The 20,972-nt window shown below is 40.4% G+C and overlaps 1 protein-coding gene across 6 annotated transcripts in view; it reads left to right on the forward strand.

Annotated features, from left to right (window-relative positions):
- The window catches only part of cemip (cell migration inducing hyaluronidase 1), a 241,455-nt gene that overhangs the window by 216,414 nt on the left and 4,069 nt on the right, over nt 1-20,972 (forward strand). For 4 of the 6 annotated variants that reach the window (XM_028015467.1, XM_028015468.1, XM_028015470.1 and 1 more), the window contains 3 exons: nt 6,754-6,939; nt 9,979-10,183; nt 17,793-17,879. In XM_028015467.1, the coding sequence (XP_027871268.1) occupies nt 6,754-6,939; nt 9,979-10,183; nt 17,793-17,879 (478 nt within the window). Of the gene's footprint in view, nt 1-6,753; nt 6,940-9,978; nt 10,184-17,173; nt 17,217-17,792; nt 17,880-20,972 lie in introns of those variants that run through there. The other 2 variants (XM_028015472.1, XM_028015473.1) reach the window with 2 other exon arrangements.

Raw genomic sequence — 20,972 nt, forward strand, 5'->3', positions numbered from 1 at the left:
GTTGGTTGCCAAGGATCCTTAACGCTGCCTCATGCGATTGAATGAGTGAGTTTTGTTCTGCTACTGTTCTCCTGAGTGCTTCCGCTGGGTCAGTATGCTGGCCGGAGTGTTCTGTCATGTCGGACGCTAATCGCTTGACCCACTTGCAGAACACAATCAGGAGATGGAGGAATCAGATAAATAAAATTTATTAATGAACAGATCAACAGAAGTGAAATGTGAATAAGTTCGGGCCCCCACTGGATCCGGGGCGTGAGTGATCTGAGGACTGGAGAGATGACAGGTAAGTGGATTGTAGGAATTATGGGGAAGGTGGAATGGAGCGGGCTTATCAATCAATCAATCAATCTTTATTTCAGACACAAAAGAGGTCCATAGTAAAACAAAAAGAATAAAAAAACAAAAAGAAACATGACAGTCACTGAGCCACAAATAAATGATGACGCCAATGTTTCCACAATCTTGAGAAAAATCTCGCTGTACTAAAAACAGGGTTTACTAAAATTGCTATTATATTATTGTATGACACGGGTAATCTACACATACATTTATACATGAGATACCTGAGCGCAGCTGCACATGTGGGAACAGCGTTATGTGCAAACATGTGGCTGGCACTGCTCCATCTAGGCACTTTGAGTAGGAGCCTCAGGCCATCATTGTATGCCACATAAACTTTGTGCAGGCTACTTTTTTTATATCTTCGCCATAGATGGGCTGTGTAAAATGAAGTACAGAAAACTTTAAAAAGAGCTACCTTCACAGAGGATGAACACATACCAAACTTTCTGATCAAAATATTAGCCTGTGCATACATCATGCAATACTGCCTACAAATGTCACGATCATCAGATAGGTCATCAGTTATGTAATGTCCCAGATATTTAATTTCATTGCATATATTGAGGACAATGCCAGATAAAGAGAAGTCAGGGGTTATCAGATGCTTATCTGCTCTACTTCTAACAATCATGACATTGCTTTTCTTAGCGTTATATTTGACATCAAAATCACATCCATATTGGGAGCAGACCCTTAGTAATTGTTGAAGGCCAGCACTATATGGGCATAAGATTACCAAATCATCCGCATACATTATGTGATTGATTGTGCGGTCACCAACTACACAGCCTGTTTTACAACAATTCAGGCGCTTTGATAGTTCATCCATGTAGATGTTAAAAAGGTAAGGGGACAATATACTTCCCTGCCTTACTTACTGGGAGAGATGAAGGGGATTCGCCAGGGAGGAAAGTTGTAGAGAGGCTGGAGTCCGGGTTCTTGCACAGGAGAGGGGTTCCGATGGCGGGGAATAGCCGAAGGGAGGCACGTCGGAGGGCAGGCAGGTAGTCGGACCGTAGTCGACCGAGGGACGTTTCCACGGGAGGAATCCTGGTCAGGGAGGTCAGAAGGGAAAAAACTCAGATTAGCAGAGTACATGGATAAATTCTCAGAGAACAAAGCTCAGAGGGGCTCAGGGTACCAAAACAGGTAAGACACTCCGGCGCCGGCGAACTGGCCACCCGCTCCTCTTATGCTGGTGTTGATGAGGCTGATAACGCACAGGTGTGCGGTGACCATCCTCCTCCAGAAACCTCCTTGTGGCTCCCCCTGGTGGACAAAACAACTCTCTACAAAAACTCCAGCCTCTAACACAAGTGGGTTAAAAGATAAAGAACTTTCAAAGATAACAGGAAGTGATGCAACAATGCGACATCAGTTACAGAGACAGTGGAAATATTCACACCCTTACTGATAACCAGGTCCAGTGTGTGTCCTTTAGTGTGTGTTGCTTGTTTGACATGTTGTGTTAGACCAAAAGTCTCAAAAATATTAGCGAGCTTTTTTGCCCCTCTATCTTGGGGGTTGTCAACATGAATGTTGAAATCACCAACAATTATTAAACAATCATAATCAATACATATAAGAGTTAGAAGTTCATTCAAGTCAGTAAAGAAATTTTCCACAAAAGTTGGAGTTTTGTATAGAGTTACAGTCAAAGTTTGTTTGTGGCCTTTAACCTCAATTCCAAGATACTCAAAAGAGGTGAAGTGACCCAAAGAAATTTTACTACAATTTATGGTATTCTTAGATATTGAAGCCACGCCTCCTCCTTTTTTGTGTTTTCTATTCTCACTGAAGAAATTGTAGTTAGGAGGCGCAGATTCAATTCGTACGATCGATTCATTATTATCATTCAACCATGTTTCTGTCAGAAACATAACATCGATATTATGCTCAGTGATGAAATCATTAATTAATAGAGCTTTAGCACAGAGAGATCTGGTATTTAATAAAGCTAGTTTAAGTGACTTGGAGGCCAAGAAATCTTCAGTCTGAGGTTCCTTTAGGCAGGGGACAGTCTGATGTTTGAATTAGGTCCCCTGTATTTTATGTTTCTGTTTCTTGTAAATTTTCTTGTAGTTATCCAGACAGGTAATGTCCTGTTCTGCAGTGCCGAGGGGCCAGACACATTCTGGAGCAAGAAGGGTGTAAAGATAAAGTCTGGACCCCGGCCTCAGACCTCAGAAACGCAGAGTGATGGATCTTCTGGGACGGTAGAATCAGGTGGCTTAAATGAAGTGAGGTCTGCTACGTGAGCGCTAAGGAGTGACATCCCAAGTACAACCTGTTGATTCATTCCATCTGTAAATTTAAGAAACTCCGGTCCAGAAGACATTTCTCCATGTGTATCTTGTGAATCCTGTGAATGAGTGGGTGAGCAGAGAGGGAGGGGAGAAGGAGGAAGGGAACCAGTCGCTCCGTCTCTAGTTGATGTTATATCAGCTGTTTTTGAAACTGTTTGTTCCTGATAAGCCGGCGGTCTCTTCCTAGTCAGAAATTCTTGAGCCTGTTCTTCTGAAGCGGTGATCACGTTGCTGTCCTTGTTGATAAAATGAAAAAGATTTGCAGTGAGTAGCTTTATCCCATGTTTATTAAGATTGCGTCCGCTTCTTCCAAAAAGGTGAAAGCGCTGCCAATAGATCCAGAGGTTATCGATGAAGGTCACTGAGTTGGCAGAGCAGGTTTTAAACAGCAATTTGTTTATCATGTCCAGCCTGGAGTGTTTTTCGTCTCCCCATTGAGGTGATGGAATTGGACCACTGAGAAATAACTTCATTTTTAACTTTCCCATAGTGTTCAGTAGAATATTAAAGTCCTTTTTCAGAATCTCAGATTTCTGCTTTGCCACATCGTTGGCTCCAACATGCACAACTAAGGACTCAATATCTGGCTGATCAGCGGTTAGCGAGAGAACTTTACGAGTTAAATCAGATACAGTGTCACCAGGAAAAGAAATCACTCTCGTTTTCTTGGGATTGCAAACGTGACTGATTCCATTTACTGCCTCATCTCCAACAATAAGCACTCTTGGCATACCTTTTGTTTTCCTGGTAGCCGCTTTGTCCTTTGGAGCTTTGGGGGGTGGATGTGTTGGTCTTGCCTCATTGTTGATGTTTGAAGGCGAGGTTTCACTCAGAGGCTCAGACTGGAGTACAGAAAATCTGTTTTTCAGTGGGATTCCCACAGAGTCAGAATGTTTTGAGGCCCGGGCTGGTCGCTCTGTCCTTGGGAGCGGGGTCAGTGGAGCCGTTTTGGTTGCAGCTGCTTGTTTGTTTTTCTTTGGTGGAGCAGGTGTTGAGGTTGAAGGTGGGTTTCGGCTCAGAGCCGGCCACGCTGATTCGTCCAGGTGAGGGGTTCTCCCAGTCAGTCGCCTCATCGGATCTGCGGTGTGAGACTTTTGCTTTGGCTTGGCACCCAGAGCGTTCCAGGGTGAGTTGCTTGATGCGAGGCGTACAACCTCTCCGTTGATTTGAGGAAGAGTTGTCTGATTTCCACAGTTAGCGTTGATTTCAAAGTTCACCTCCAGCTGTTTGATCTTCATTTCTATAGACTGAAGCTGCTAATGTCCCTTGGGTCGGCCGGAGGCATTTTGTCCTGGTTCAACTTGGAGATGAAGAAAGTAAGGCAAAAATAAAAGTAAGAAAATCCCCCAGTCCTTAAGTTTGTAGTAATCCAGTTATGATGTTGAAAATGTGAATATAACTATAAAAACTGTCACTTTAAAAGTAGCTCAGGCAAAGTTATCAGTAAAGATGGGAGAGGGCAGGACAAGCTGTTCCTCCTTTAGCTGCCAGGGCAAAATTTTCCTCAGACTATCTGAATCCATCACAATATAAGTGTTGTATATTGGTCAATATCAGTAATTATTTATTTATTTATTTGTTTTAAATATCTGAATAAAACATATACATATATATGTATTACATTTATAAATGTAATTATCTATTGATATTGATCACATGTCTATCATGATGAATATTATTGTTGATTTATTGTCCAGTCATATTAAAAATCATGTTACCAACTGAAGAAAAACTCAAATCAGAGAAGACTTGACATGAGATCAATGTGGCCAGTTCTGCTTTAACTTTGAACTTATTCAAGAAATAGGTGCATGTGAGATCCAGAGGATAGATAGACAACTACAACCATGCTTAATTATAATCACTATAATAATAAACCCCCACAGCAATTTCTCTTCACTACTTTTACCTTACCAAGAAATAGAATGTGAAAGCCACATGCCTTTAGTTTCGTTGTGTATCTTAATCCTGTGTAAATTCAGGAGCCAGAATGAGATTGTGTCAGGATCTGTTCCGTGTCTGTGTTTATTTTGAGTTTCTGTGTCTCTTAGTCTCCGTGTTGTACTGTCTCCCCTTGATTGTTCCCAGGTGTTTCTTGTCTCCTTGATTACCCTATGTGTATTTAACCCCACCTGTGTTCTTTGTTCCTCGTCGGGTCCTCGTCGTGTTTGTCCAGTACCTGTTGTCACTATCTGCGAGCTTCTGCATCCGCTCCTTTGTGCTGCCTGGACTTTGTATGTTTTTGGACTACTTTCATTATTAAACCATCTTATTCATCTTACCCTGGGTCTGCTGCCTCTGCCTCACCACCCAAATCATGACAGTAGGACCCGACCACAAGTAACTACGGTGAGGCACGCGATTTAAGATTTTTGTTGACATGGACCCAGCGCGTTGGGATGAATTATTATTTAATGTCAGAGACTTTGTAGCGATTGTGGCATACTTCGCACACAGACGCATCGGGGCAGCCATCAGGCTATTCCTGGTGCTGGAGGGATGGGCCGACCCACTCCAGTCCCTGGGGTTGGAGAGGCTAAAACAGGAGGCAGAGTGGGAATGCCAGGCAGGTCTAGCCTTCTTGGCCGGCGATCCTCTGCCTCCGGAGCCGGACTTCCGCTCACCCAGCCCAGCCTTAGCGTCTCCGGAACCAGCACCACATCCAGTTCCAGCACCTGCTTCTCCGACCCTCGCCGCAGCCGCTGTCTCTGCGCCTCCAGCCGCTCCAGAGTCCGCTCCAGCCTCCGCTTTGGAAACTGTCCCCATGGTAATGGGGTTCCAGGCAGCCCGCCTGGCACCTGGTCGACAGATGGCGCGGCTGCGGGCGTGGCCTGCCGCAGTTAGAAGGTTATCGGCTCCAGTTAGTGGGTATTCGGCCTCCTCAGCGCCTTCTAGTGTTCCCTCCTGAGTCCCCACCTCTTAGTGCCCTTCCCGAGTTCCCTCCCAGTGGTGTTCCTTCAGAGTCCCCGCCTCCTGTGTCTCGGCCCCTGCGCAGACGTCGCCCGATGGACCCTGCCCTTGGGTCCCGCCTTCTGCGCCGAGGACGTCTGCCGGACCCTCCCCTTGGGTCCCGCCTCCTGTGCTGAGGACGTATGCCGGACCTCCCGCTTGTCTTCCTCCTTCGGCGTCACGGACGCCCTCCGGACCTCCCACGACGGTCTGCCTCCTTTGCCTTCGCCCATTATGGATGGGTTGTTTTTTGGTTTTTTTGGACTCTAGCTCCCCGTCCAGCGCCCCTCCGCCCGCCCTAGTTGTGCTTTTTTGGACCTGGTTTTGTTTTTTGGGCGTCTGGTAGCCGCCCTTGGGGGGGGGGGGTAATGTCAGGATCTGTTCTGTATCTGTGTTTATTTTGAGTTTCTGTGTCTTAGTCTCCGTGTTGTACTGTCTCCCCTTGATTGTTCCCAGGTGTTTCTTGTCTCCAGCCCCACCTGTGTTCTTTATTCCTCGTCGTGTTTGTCCAGTACCTGTTGTCACTATCTGCGAGCTTCTGGACTCGCTCCTTTGTGCTGCCTGGACTTTGTATGTTTTTGGACTACTTTCATTATTAAACCATCTTATTCATCTTACCCTGGGTCTGCTGTCTCTGTCTCACCACCCAAATCATGACAGATTGTCCAGACAATCGTTGATTAGACTGAGTCAGATTTACAAGAATTAAAGTCTGAAACTGTATTGTTTTTTTCTTTGTTGTGGTAAAAGTGTCAGTAAAATGTCGTGTTAATTTATTGAAAAATGTGTGCACATTGCTGTAAAAGATGTAGTGTTAGCTGTTGTACTAAATGGACCACCGTCCACATTTCCACTGACTGATGTTCCAACTTTCATCAAAGGTTTGTTTCATCAGCAATGCTTCCAAAAGTCTATTAAAAGGCAATTCTAATTTTTGTGCAAGCCTCACTTGATCTGACTTCCGTATAGAAGTGTCTACATACATAGACATTTCTTTTCTTGCTGGAATACAACAAAAAATCAAAATATTACCCTGCAAGGTTTTTGATGTTTTCATAAGTATCTATTCATATATAAGCTGCTGGTTATTTAGAAAAGGTTCTGCTTTGTGACTGAATTATTGATGTTATGGTGTGTTTTTATTTATTCATTGCAGAAATGACTGGGTCAGTTTGGGGATCTGCTACCCAAAAGAAACTACTTTTACCATCATTGCTGACATTCACAATCGCCTCACTAAAAAGACACACAAGACTGGTGTCTTTGTGAAGACAACCCAGAGAGAGAAGACCAATCATTCACACTCAACCAAGGGATACTACTACTGGGAGGAAGAGACTGGGTTAGTTAAGTTGGTACTTATACTTCACACAATGACTTCTGAAAACCAATTTATCTTTAGAACAGGGTATGTCCTCTTATTTTTTAAGCCTTCAGTCACTACAGTCCCTCTGACTATTTTAGCAAGTCATAAATAAAGCATGACATAAATTGTTCAATCCAAAAATTACTCATTAAAAGATGCATTTTTAACAAGAGTTAGAACTATAGTCCAAATTATGTGCTTGACTGTCCGGTCCTGTCCAGACTTCCGTGGCGCATTTAATAAGCCTACGACATATACAGCGAGAAAGAAAAAAAAGAATGCTCAATTAAGTTATGTTATTTATTACAGTCTAAATAAAGTAGGGAGTTTACCCTGTTCAGAATGGAGAAGAAGTCATTAGACTGTAAGAAGCACATTGAAAGACACGCCTTTTATAGTTTGTGCTGCACAATAAATGTGCATGCAGCTCACCCTGCTCTGCTCCTATAAATCAACCCAAAAGACTAAAGCTGAAAACTGGAGTTTAATTAAAGCATGTTGGGCTTCCTTCTCCCCTGTACCCTGGACAGAGAACAGTCTGCTTGTTTAGTATCTGTGTGTGCCTTGAAATACCTCCAAATCAGATATTTGGATGTGTACACATCTTTGTTTAAATGGTGAATCATTTTGACTAATCTTACACTTGACCACAGTTTGGACTTTACACACAGAGATCAGAGGTCACTAAATCAATATTGATTTTTCTGATCAATATTAGAAAAATTTCCATCAGAGTATCTGAGAACAGCGAGTTGAAACCTGCCATCAACTTGCCTGATTGAACCCGGGCTTCAATCCAATTCCAAAGAGGCTTTGGAATGAGTCTAATGCAGCTGGACCTCTGCTGCGGGATTATTTCCCCCTGAAAGGAGTGTTTGCAGGATCAGGTAATGGTTCAGAGATTCTTCATGTTCACTTCACTTGGTAAAATGTTACCTGATTTTAAAACTTAGTCTGCAGAGAAAAATTAAATGTATTCTGCTTGATGAGGACAAGATGTTGTCATGAAACGGTGGTGTTGAGGCAGACGCTGTAGACCCAGGTAGGATGGATAAATGATTTTAATAACGAATGTCCCAAACAAAATCCACACAACCAGGCAGCACGACTGAGCAGAAGCCAGGGCTCAACGCCGGTAGCAACTGGTAAATTCAATGGACAAGACAAAGGACTAAACGCACATTCGACAAGGACCCGACAGAAACGCAAACACACAGGTGGCATTAAATACACGGGAGGGTAATCACAGAAACGAGACACACCTGAGAACAATCAAGGGGAGGACAGGACAACGAAGAGACTCAGAGACACCAAAATCTCGAAATTAACACACAGAAAACACAGAACACGACAGTACCCCCCTTCAAGGGCGGCTACCAGACGCCCAAAAAAAACAACAAGGGTGGGCGGAGGGGCACTGGACGGGGGGCCAGAGTCCAGAAACAACAAAAAACAACCCACCATTGTGGGCGGAAACACAGGAAGGGCCAAGAGTCCAAAAACAAACAAAAACTACCCACAGGGTGGGCGGAGGCAAAGAACGCGGGAACCACGGAGGCGGTCCGGCGGTCGTCCGCGGCGCCGGAGGTGGCGACGAGGAGTCCCGGGGGGGACGCCCACAGACGGCGACAACGAGCACACAGAGGCAGGGCACCCAGAGGCAGGGTCTCGGGTGGAGCGCCGAGGGTCCCGGTTTCGGGTGGAGCGCCGAGGGTCCCGGTCTCGGTCGGGGCGCCGGCAGGAGCGCCGGCTGGGACGCGGGCCGGAACGCCGGCTGCATCGGGCTCGGGTGCGCCGACTGGAACGCCGGCTGGATGTGCTGGTCCCGGAACTGGAGCGGGATCTGGGCTGGCGGAGAAACTGTGCGGCTTGGGAGGCAGAGGTTCACCAGCCATGACGGCTAGAGCCGCCTTACGCTCCCACTCTGCCTCCCTCTGCAACTCCACCAACCCCGGGTGCGGAAAGCGAGGAACCCAGTAGTCCAGCAAGAGCCCTAAGCGGATGGCAAAACCGAGCCGTCTGCCGGCAGCGTATGGTTTGACCATCGCCTCCTTATACTCTCTGATGGTTTCTGTTAGTTCCTTTAAGTCCTCTGGGTCCATCACGAAAAGCGAGCCTCACCTCGGTTTGGTCGGGTCCTTCTGTCATGAAGCGGTGCGATGTAGGGTGGTGAGGCAGACGCAGCGGACCCAGGTAAGATGAATAATGAATTTTAATAATGAAACTTAGTCCAAACAGGCAGCACGCACATTGGACGACGAATTGACAAGGACCCGATGAGGAACAAGGAACACAGGTGGAGTTAAATACACAGCGGGCAATCACAGAACGAGACACACCTGGGAACAATCAAGGGGAGGACAGGACAACGAAGAGACTCAAGGACACAGAAAACTCGAAATTAACACACAGAAAACACAGAACACGACAGATGTGGATTATCTGCTCAGTCTGTTGAATATTAATTAAACAGAATGAAAAAGAAAGGCAGTTAAATATCATTATTATAATTTTAAGCCTTGATGGGTAAAAATGACAGGATTTTTTGACACCGTTTGTCAAAATGAAAGATAATGAAAAAGTCGAGCCCAACCTCTGCTCCAAACTACGGACATTTCTGCTCCCTCCCAACATTTAACTTCTTCCCTTTTTTTTAAGAGGACATTAATTCAAAAGCTAAAATAAAATGAATTGGTTGTTTTTCTTACTGACAATAGTTTTGAGTTATATGATTTAAATAATAAATAGTATTTATTAAATCTAACTTTAGACCTGATAATCTTCCTGTTTCTGGAATATCTGTATATTACAGAAAGTAAAATGTGTGAAGAAACATGAGAATGACCCAGGTAATATATTAGATTAACTGTGAGGAGACAAAAATTACTTGAAGAAATTTAAATGCATTGCACAGTTGCTTTACAGATAGCAAGAAAACCTTATTACTAAAAAAAGGCATTGGTTAAAAGAGCTTATTTGTTTTATGTTCTTTGTCTGTTTTTGTGTCTGCTGCAGCTTAATCTTCCTAAAGTTAAAAGCCAATAATGAGAGGGAACAGTTTGCCTTTTGCTCTGTAAAAGGTTGTGAAAGGGTGAAGATCAAAGCTACCATCCCAGAGGGAAGTCCACCCAGCAACTGCTTGGCCAAGGCATATCCAAAACATGCAGAGATTCCTGTTGCCAATGCAGCCATGCCAAAAAAGATACCAAAAAGCAGGCTGGTAAGCAAAGCAAGTTAAAACTTCCCAGTTAACCATAGCTATCACTAAGCTCTTTAAGTTTCACCTAAAAAGCTTAATGTTGTTTCATAAAACTAGGATAGCTGATTAAGCCTTAATTTGGTTTCGCAAGAGCAGTAGCATGAAAGCTACCATTTATTTTGTGCAGCTAGCCTGTTCCAGATCAGGCCAATAATGAGAGGGAACAGTTTGTTTATTCCCTCTCATTATTGGGCTTAGTTAAGGCTATTGCTAAGCTAAGCGCTCATGGTGATCAGAAACTTGTGTGTTTAGTCCGTGATTCTGTCTTCTTTGTTGCCTGGTTTTATTACGTTGCATTAAAATACCAATTTATGTTGGATATTCAGTCAAATACTATTCTTATTTTAACATTATGATGGTAGAAAATGTCATTATTAATTGTGAAATGAATTGTGTTTCAGGTTTAACAGTAACTAGTTTAACAGAAAGGCCTATTGCATGTGGGGATAAAGTGATCACAAAGAAACTAAGTTACTGTTATCAAGTAAAGTCAAGTAATTGTAGCATACTTCACATATTTTACTGATAAATTTTAGCTTAATTTAAAATAACATTTAAATTAAATTAATTTTAATTTTGGCATAAAACTTAAATGCACAGTCTCAATCAATATTTAAAACAAGCACTTCTTCACACTACAAACTAAGCTTTGGTCATAACATACATTTTATAACCTCATTTTTTTTACAACTTATCTTCTGTCTTTTGATTCTGTCAAACTCAGTTTAAAAAAAGTCCCTTCAAATTCAAACAGGGAGAAAGAAACAGGAAGTTGACTATAGGCAAAACTAATTAAAAGCGATGTTGGCAGGGACTTTCTAAGTTGTTACTTAGAAAGTTATTGAATTAAGTTATTGCACATTGTAGTCAACATATTATCCACATATTTCAAAGATTCTGCAAAATGTTCTCTACACTTTAATCTTGACCTGTTGTCATGGTTGTTCTGTAGAAATACTGATAAGATATGGAACAAAAAAAGAGGAAAATGACTGAATCCATTGTCAGATTCACACATATTATTGACTTCCTCTGCTCATTTATAAGATTAAAGTTGTTTGTTTGAGCAAATGACAGATATGACATTTTTTAGTTAAGAATGGTTTGGAAATGTATAATTTGGGCAAATTATGCACTTAATCTGCTATTGTAGAAGTAGATTTTAGTAGCACAAGCTTAGAGTATGGTGTGCTTCAATTCCTCATAATCCTCCAGCAAAAGATGTTCATTTGGTGTGAGGTATGGCATATGCAATTTATGATCTAAATCTGTGATCAATCTCACTGAAGAAATCTGTTGAAAACAGATTACCTGGATTACTTAGGCCTGGACATAAGCCTGGTTTGGTCTTTGCGACCATATAATGCCTTATCCGACTTTTGTGAAACAGCTCTCTGGTCCTCAAGTACCAGTGCCTGCATGTTTTAGGCGTCTTCTGACTTAATGTGACATCTGACTTAAATTAACAGGTGTCTGCAGCAAGTCGGTGGCTGCAGAGGACACAATCAGGTGCTCTAGAACAGAGACCTATCTAGAACAGAGACCTATGCAAGGGTACTTAAGGTTTGAGAAGTACTGACCTAGTCAGTTGCTAAAACTTTCCCATATGCATGGGAAACAACCCATAATCCATACGACAGAAATCAAAACACATAAGTTAAAAAATGTTACATGTGAAATGACAGGGGAAAAGTGTAACAAGCATACCTGAGGACTCAAACTTTCAGCCAGGGTTAGCGTTAAGAACACAACAGTAAAATACTTCAGACTTCTGGATGGGAGAGAATTGAGCAACAGCATAAATTTTGAGCTCCCAGACGGTCGAGTTACCACCCGACAAATAATTTATAAAATACCGTTTTTTAGTATTTTTAGTATGTCAGGGAGTAACAAGAGGAAGAAGAAAACGCTGAGAAAACTCAGCAAGAAAACGCGAAAGAAACTGTTGTTTTATGGAAGGAGGTCTCTGAAGATAGCAAGCTAGCAGTGGACAAAGCTATGGAAGCTATGGGAGCTAACATTCTTACAGCGCTGAAAGAAGTTCAGACAAACCTCAAAAAACAAATCACTGACCAGTCAGGACTCCTAAAAAAGGAAATGTCTGAGTTTAGAATAGAGATGGGGAAAACTGCTTGACGACATTGTTGCAGATCTGAAAGACGTAATGAGGAGTTGAGGAGGCTGAGCAGCGAATAACCGAGGTAGAGAAATTCAACATGGACATCAAAGACGTGCTGAGCCACATGCTGCAGCTACAAGAAGACCTACAAACACGTCTAACAGACCTGGAAGCCCGTTCACGCAGGAATAACATTCATATCCTTCTTCACAGAGGGAGAAGAAGGCGATAACTTGCAAAAATTTATAGAGAATTTTATTAAAACCGTCACTAAAAATTCTGAAAATGTCTAGGTTTTCAGAACCTGGCACAATAAAATATCTGGGAGTTCAAATTCCTGTAGAGTTATCCCTTTTTGAATGCAATTACATCCCACTGATAGTAGAGATTAGGGCGGATCTACAACATTGGCCTTTATTACCCATGAATCTACATAATCGAATAGATGTAATAAAGATTAACCTTTTACCAAGGCTTCTGTATCTTTTTCAGGCTCTGCCTATAAAAGTATCTGACAAACAATTCCGCGATTGGGACAGAATAATCTCAAATTTTATCTGGGCTAAACAAAAACAGAGATAAAAAATTCCAGACACTACAACTGTCAAAAGAAAGAGGTGGATGGGCTTTGCTCTATTATAGAGCAGCACAGATAGTTGGTTGGTGTGATCCAACATGTGAAGCTAAATGGAAAGAGATAGACCCGTCTTACAGTGATATACCTCTGCAATCCTGTCTAGGAGATCATTAAGAAACATATAGATTCTGACCTAGTTCCCTTATGGATAAAAGTACCATAAAATATTAAAGCAAGTAAAGAGTGAAAGAAGTTCTCGAATTTTAAGATGGCCTGCTTATGATAGAGATTTTCTCCCTGCAAGAATGGATAAGAGATTTACACAGTGATCACAAAAAGGCATAACAAGTTACTGGACAATTACAAAGAATAATGAATTAAAAAGTTTTGAACAACTTCAAGATAACTATAACCTGGAAAAATTTGACTTTTTTAGATACATCCAGCTAAGACAATAAAAGCTACAATAAAAGTATTAAATTTTGGGGGGCGGACAAGACAGGTATACTTAAAATCCTATTAGATTCGAGCAACAGAAGACCTCCCAAAAAAACAATATCCAAACTATATTCATGTCTACAAACGGAGAGAAAATGTAATACAACATATATTAAGGTTAAATGGGAAAAAGAAGCCAAAATAACAATGATGATGATGGTTAAATATATGCAATTCTGTGATTCACACGTCAAGTTCTGGCCTGTGGAAGGATTTTTCCCGGAAATGCATGGTACGTTTTTCTGTTACACCGAACATTAAAAGTAAACATTGTAACGATACTGAAAAGGCAAAATGTTTGAGGAACTGTGGGAATGTAGATGCAGGACATTTTCATATCTTCTGGGAATGTATTAAGATCGCACCCTATTGGTCAGAAGTGATAAAAGAAATCAATACTAAAATGGACTTAAATTTACGCTGTTATTTTACTGTAATTTACGGTAATTTACCCAGGAACTGTAGCAGCACCTGCTAATATTATTAGCAGGTGCAAAGAAAGCTATAACTCACAGGTGACTTGAGGTGGAACCACTATCATGTTTGGACTGCAAGGACATAATTGAGGAAATTCACGCAATGGAGAGACTGACTTTTTCATTAAGACTTGCCACTTATAAATACAATAAATACTGGAAGAAATGGAACACTCAACTGTATAATTAATGTAATTATCTATTTTCTTATTTTATTTTTTTTCCTTGTTGATTATTACTCAACTGCTCCAAATTTTAGTTGCTCAATAGTTGACTATTGACATTGTAGATTCACACTGAAGGCATCAAAACTATGAATAACACATGTGGAAATATGCACTAAACAAAAAAGTGTAAAACAACTGAAAATACCCCTTATATTCTAGTTTCTTCTAAGTAGCAACCTTTTGCTGTGATTACTGCTTTGACACACTCTGCATTTTCTTTATGAGCTTCAAGAGGTCGTCACCTGAAATGGTTTTCACTTCATAGGTGTGCCGTCAGGTTAATAAGTGGGATTTCTTGCCTTATAAATAGTCATGAAAATAAAGAAAACCCATTGAATTAGAAGGTGTGTACAGTTTGGTCTGTACTGTATATATATATATATATATTTTTTTTTTTTTGTACCCCACCAGGGGGTCTTTTTTTGTGGGCTCTAGTGTCCCTTATTTTTTGAAAGTAGGCTGACAGGAAAGGGGGAAGACATGCGGCAAATGGCCGCGTCGAGGACTCAAGGCCTCCAAATGTGGGTCGCGCCACCTATGCCACCACGGCACGCCCTAATAAGTTTTAATGAGTGAATCCACTTAATAAAAGTCCTCAGAAATAATGATTTATTGTAGTGGCTCTCAATACAAGTTATGTTACATTTAAATTATAACTTAAGTTGTTAAGTTGCTTTATTTTTAAACCTTTTATAGTTTTCCCATGTCCTGAATGGCTGGTAGGTGAATATCTGGGAAGTATCATCTTCAACATAACGCTCAAAACACCAGGAAATAATATATTTCCTGGTGAAATATATTCAGATTTTATTGTGTGGTTTTAAAGGCTCTGCGTTTAAATAGTAAAAAATAAAGGCATACTTTATTTTTTTTTACTTTTTTACTGTCGCCCCTCTGCTCCCGGCTCCCAGCTGTTGGCTTAGATTAATTTTTAGATTGTTATGCAAAGAGACTCCTATTATTGCAACCAGAAAATGAATTAGAACAAACTTAGAATCCAGAAAAAAAATCTTCCAGAACAGGAACACGTAGTTTTTATTATTACTTAGAAACTGTGGAGTACTCATTACTTTTACAAATTTAGAGCACACTTAGAAAGTAAGTATTCTCTAGACTTGTTAGATTGTTGTTAGATAAGTTAGATAAGTATAAACCTATCTAACAACCCAGATGTCCAGAGGATACTTACACTTATTTAGCAACCCAGAACAGGGATTAGAACATACTTAGAATCCAGAAAAACTAAATTAGCAACTACTTTTTACACTCTTATTCCTCCAACCCAGAAAAGGAATTAGACCAGAGGATACTTACTTATACTTATTTCCCAACCCTGAACAGGAGTATATAGTTTACATACTTTAAGATCAACATTAGATTATTTGTCTTCTTTTGCTCTTTCCTTTGGTTTGTTATTTTGTTTGTATTTCCTTTTAATTCATGTAAAGCACCTTGTTGCTGAAAATGTGCTATATAAAGAAATAATTACCTTACCTTACCTCCTAAGCCAGGGGTGTCCAAACTTTTTGTAAGGGGGCCTGTTAGAAATTTTTTGGTATTATTATTTTATTCTTACTTTAGTTCACATTCAGCCTATAGATCTTTGTGATTTTCTGTTTAAAGTGTTCTCTTCTTTAAATGACCTGGAGGTCACTACTGTCTGTTCAACTTTACGAGAAATAGATAACACTGAGTTTCTCAGACTTTAAACCCTTTTGCAAGAACACCCCCTAATTTAGTAACCACCTGTGAGCAGTCGTATTTTGTTTTCTTGACAGTATTGACCGAGATTTGAACCGGGCTCAGACCTTTGATCAGATATCACATCTGGACCTGGGTTGTTAGATGTTTGGGTTAGAAGCTTTACGACCTCTGTTGTTTTTCCTGACTGCCCCCTTGCCTGTTCTTCTTTGACAATAAAAACAGGAGCTCATGTGAGAGCAGATCAGAATGTTCTGCGAATTGTTCGGAGGAAGAGTTGGCAGAGCGTTCTCCTTTTGCAAAAGCTCCACGTAAAATTCATATACGTTGTCTGTGGTTCTTTCTTTTATTTAGGTTGGAAAGGAAAATACCTATCAGGGCCAGATTTGATAAAGTCAAGATGCCCGAGGCCAATAGTTTGTTCGGACATTTTTTAACTACAAAAGTGTCATGCACTTATAAAACAATTTTCATTGTCACAATTATCTTTATTTTTCAAATGACAAAAAAACCAAATATAAGCCACTCAGGCAGATGAGAACAACTCTAAAAACACAAATTCTGCTTTTCTTTAATATCTGGAGAGTCAGATAACATTGAACAGACAGTTGTCTGAAATACCTTAAATTTACAAGAGTTTAAAAATATCTTTGCCTCAAGAACATTTTAAACAGGAGTTATAAGTAATGCAAAGTTGTCTGTTATTATTAAATCTTAAAACAAGTGAATTTTGCTCTTGTCATTTACAATATCTTTCAGAAAGTATAGTTTGTATCACATCTAACATGCTAACACATACAACAGGTTCATAACCAAATCTTACTCAAGAGTTTAATAAAAATAAGTGCCATAAATCCAAGTGCATAAATGTTCTTTTGGCTCTTCACTGCTGATAGTGACAGACGTTACCGTTCAAAACACTCAGTTTTATGTCCTCAACTCTCAGTGCCACACTGTTACGTGCCAGGCAACCATTTTCATAACACAGTCTTTGATAAATGTATCTTCAGTAAAAGGTTTGCCATGTTTAGCTATTAACATTAACATCGTAGCTTGCTTTGGTGGTATTTTCTTTTGACTCACAGGCCCGAGTGAAGAATCGCTGTTGTGATGCCAGTGCAGCTTGGAGCTGCTTCAGTTTTTCAGCACGGTGACTCCCTGTTAGCTTGTTGTATGTGTTAGCATGTTTACTCTGGTAGTGTCCTTTTACGTTGAAATCCTTAAACAAGGCAACTGTCTCATTACAAATTAGACAAGCACAATTGCCTTGATTTTCAGAAAAGAAGTATTGTAATTCCCATCTCTCTTGAAAGCGGCGGCCCTCACTGTAAACTTTCCTTGTTTTCTTTGCAGTGGCCATGGCAGAAATGAACGGAGAGCGGTTCGCTGCACGGAGGCAGAGACTGATAGTATTAAAGTGGTGCTGCCACCATTTGGTGAAAGGAGGAATTACAGTTTCAAGTTTTCTGATTTATTTATTCTGTTTCACAGTGCAGGCGGGCCATAAATAATACATTATAAGACTGAAGCTGCGGGCCGTATGAAATCTGACCGCGGGCCGTGATTGGCCCTCGGGCCGGACTTTGGACATGCCTGTCCTAAGCTAATATTTGGATAAACTTACCTTTTGAACCTCTGGTGAAACCAGACTTGCTGGTTTTCGATCTCCAGTTTAATTTGGAACTTCCAAATTGCAAAAGTTCCATCTCTCCCAAGACATTCCCTTCTAAGATGGTTCATTCTCACAACTCCTCCTCATCTCCCTACCTTCAACGTTTCAAGGTGCCATTAAAAAACTTAGCTTTTTTTTGTGTTAAAAGAAGACATCTTCTTTTAATAGAAGACTTCAAAAATGAACACGTAACATTCAAAATCAAAACTGGAAATCAATTAGGAATAGTTTAGTTCTGAAGTGCGAAGTTTATTTCTAAGTGTTAACTCTAATCTTGTTCCTCTGCTCTTTTCTCCTCAGCTCTCATCGGAGCACTTTCTGGAGATCAAAGTGGAGTCGTATATTACTCGCTTTTTCCACATAAAAGAAGACTTTGCCTTTGTTGAGGTAATCTTTGGCTCAAACAGACCCTGTAAAAGTAGTTAACCTACTGGCTAGTTTTTATCCACAAAATTAGTTGGCAACGTTTAGCAACAGGGCACTTCAGACAGAAAACATTCTCTCTGAAGTGCCCACAAACTGATAACTAATGAAAACTCCAAATACGTTATCTGAGAAAATTTGAATATTATGAAAAAGTTCAATGTTCACTAATCAACTAATTAACTCAAAACAACTGAATGCTTTTAAATTGTATCTCAGTCCAGTTCTGTAGTTTATCATGCTGACCTGACAGTTGTCCAAAAGATGACCTTTGACACCTTGCAGAAGAGGGCAAGACACAAACGTGTCCGAGCAGAGACTAAGTGTGAGCACAAGAAGAAGTTTTGAGTGCAATTATTACAAGTTTTGAGAAAAAAGACATGAAGTCCGGCTTTCAAAATAAAATGTAAGCAAAAGTCTTTTGTTTTGAGACCAAAAGACTGCTTTCAGACTGAAAATGGCAGAAAAATTCCTCCATAGAAAATGTTTGCATTTTTTTGGCATTGAATCCTGATACTTAATGCAATGTCATCTATTGGATTTGTTGTTACTCGGTTGTTATGGCAACTACACCAGCATACATATCAGTTAAGCATACATTTAGTGCACCTAAGGTCTGACTGAAAATTTTAAAATGGACGTTTTTTTCACTTTACCTTAAGATGATTTCATCATGCGAGAAACGAAGAGAAAGTAGAAAACTAGGAATGGTAAGAAAAGATTTTTGAGGCATTCAGTTTCTAACCAAAATAATCTTCTGCTTTAACTGTTAGTTATTTACTGTTAGTGAAATATTTTTAAAATATTTTTAAAATATTAATTCACTTTGGGATTATTGTATTTAGGTTTGAATTAGTTCAAGATGCATAACTGCAATATGAAACAACAATAAGATGAATCTAATGTTGTTAGTTGTTAAATCCCAGCTGAAGAATATTAATTTTCTAGGTCAATTCTTTACTCTTTACAATGATTTTTACAGGGCAGCCACTATTCACAATCACATGACAAAGCTATTTTTAACAAGAAAATGAAATAAGTTGAAGTAGGTGAGTTCCTCAGACAGTTCAAATTGTATAAAAATGTAAATAAGGGGAAACAAGGGGAAACTGCAAACTTCAGCAAATGAAGTTTGCAGGAATGGGGCGTTGCGTGGCGCATAGTTAGCGTGGCGTCCTGCATATAGAGTGCAGTAGTTCAGAATCCAACTCATGTCCTCTGGTTCCCTGACCCTTCTCCCTCTGCAACTTTTCTATTTCATTGGATTGGATTTCTATTTCGGCAACTAGTGCCGAAAAACTTATTTTAAAGAAAAATAATATGCAGCAATGCGGCGGATGTCGGGCTTTTTCAGGGGCACCGTATAGGGGGAAAAGTTAGGACAATTCCTAGGGCCCCTGGCCGACAGGGGCCCCCCACAAAATACTTGTTTTTTTTCTTTTGGGGGGTGGGGGGTTATAGAAATAGAAAAAAATTGAGGGCCCTGTTAATAACAAAATTAATATTAATATCATGTTTTTAAAATATATTTTAGCAGTTGCCACTCCCAGAAAAAGAGCACTTGAACACCCGCCTGGATCTGCATGATATGGTTTCTTCCTGCTTGACGGTGTTCAGCAGCAGTCAGTAGAAAACCAGAACGAGTGCAGCAGTTTCTATGCTGCTAAGAAAAAATTTAGTCATGTTTTCAAAAAAGTAGAGAGAAAAGGAATGTTCTCCATCCTCAATTTTGTAACCCAGTTTTTCTCCAAGAGGTAGACACAATCTCACTGTGTGAGATTATCAACCATTCAACAGGTAGCTTAGCTACAGACTTCTGTTTGTCTCCATTTCATTTAATGAATGAAGGAACAAATCTACCAACATATTCATGTCCCTGTACAGATGAGTCAGTCAGCAGCAGCAGCTTTAACCAGCATCTCACTCCCCTCTGTCCCAGTGAAAAAGGTGAGCAACACTGTGAAGCGTCATTCCAGAGAGGCGATGTGGATTGTTTCTGTCTTTCTGCTCTTTGTTGTGTTTTTTACACAACAAAAATCTATTTAAACAAGAAAAAACCGACAGAAATTCAAACAGTCAATAAAAAGACAATAAAAATAGCCTACTGTCAGTCCAGACAGTCCTACACAACATGGTAACAGCTTTAACAAATATGGAGAAAACATATTTTTTATACTGTATCTTGAATAAAATGCAACTCCATATCATTTTTGAGAAGTCTGGATTGATGTATGTCATATATATTAATGAACATGTTGCCTATGACTGTTGCTCGTTGTGAGAGAGACATGTCAGCTAATAGAAAAAAGCTAATAGAAAAAAATTAAGCAACCTACTTGCAAACTGTATGTGGACTGTTGCATGTAAAATTCATGAGCAGTAAATATTGTGCAGTCAGTATCAGTATTGGACCAGTATTGGACCAAAGGAAGCAAGGCAGTTGCAAGCTTTTAAAATTGTAACAGCAGCTGTGTGGGGGGGTGGGGGGGGCAATTAAAGTTTTTGTCATGGGGCCCGAGATTCCTGGCCGCATGACCAGTTGGATGGTCATTAAAAATACTGTTTAACAACATCTGGAACTGAAGTTCAATCTTCAATCTGAGGATCTGATAGAGGTGATCTCCGTCTCTGATGGTTCGTCCCATCAGAGGAGCAGGACGCTCCTCTGCAGCGGAGCAACAGGAGAATTCAACAGTGACCAAATGTATGGATGAACTTATTATCCATTCATAATAAGTTTGATTTGTGATGTTCCAAAAGCATTGTTGTGTCAATGTGATAATTTGACTCCTATATGTGCAGCTGTCCAGCATATGCGGGAAAAAAAAAAATCATACCTGACATTGTGCATTACATTACATTACATTACACTTTCCAGACTTTAATCCGCTGCTAAGAAAGAAGTTTTATTATAGTTTTTATTCTGTTTCTTCTCTGGGCTTAAAGAGCTTTCTTGTCAATATTTGCTATGAATATAGTTAATTCAAACTATAAGTTGATGTGAAGTATTTTCACTATGACATCACTGTGACAAGTCGACTTCTACTCAACTTTTGT

The sequence above is a fragment of the Xiphophorus couchianus genome, chromosome 4 (genome assembly GCF_001444195.1).
Source record: "Xiphophorus couchianus chromosome 4, X_couchianus-1.0, whole genome shotgun sequence".
NCBI lineage: Eukaryota > Metazoa > Chordata > Actinopteri > Cyprinodontiformes > Poeciliidae > Xiphophorus > Xiphophorus couchianus.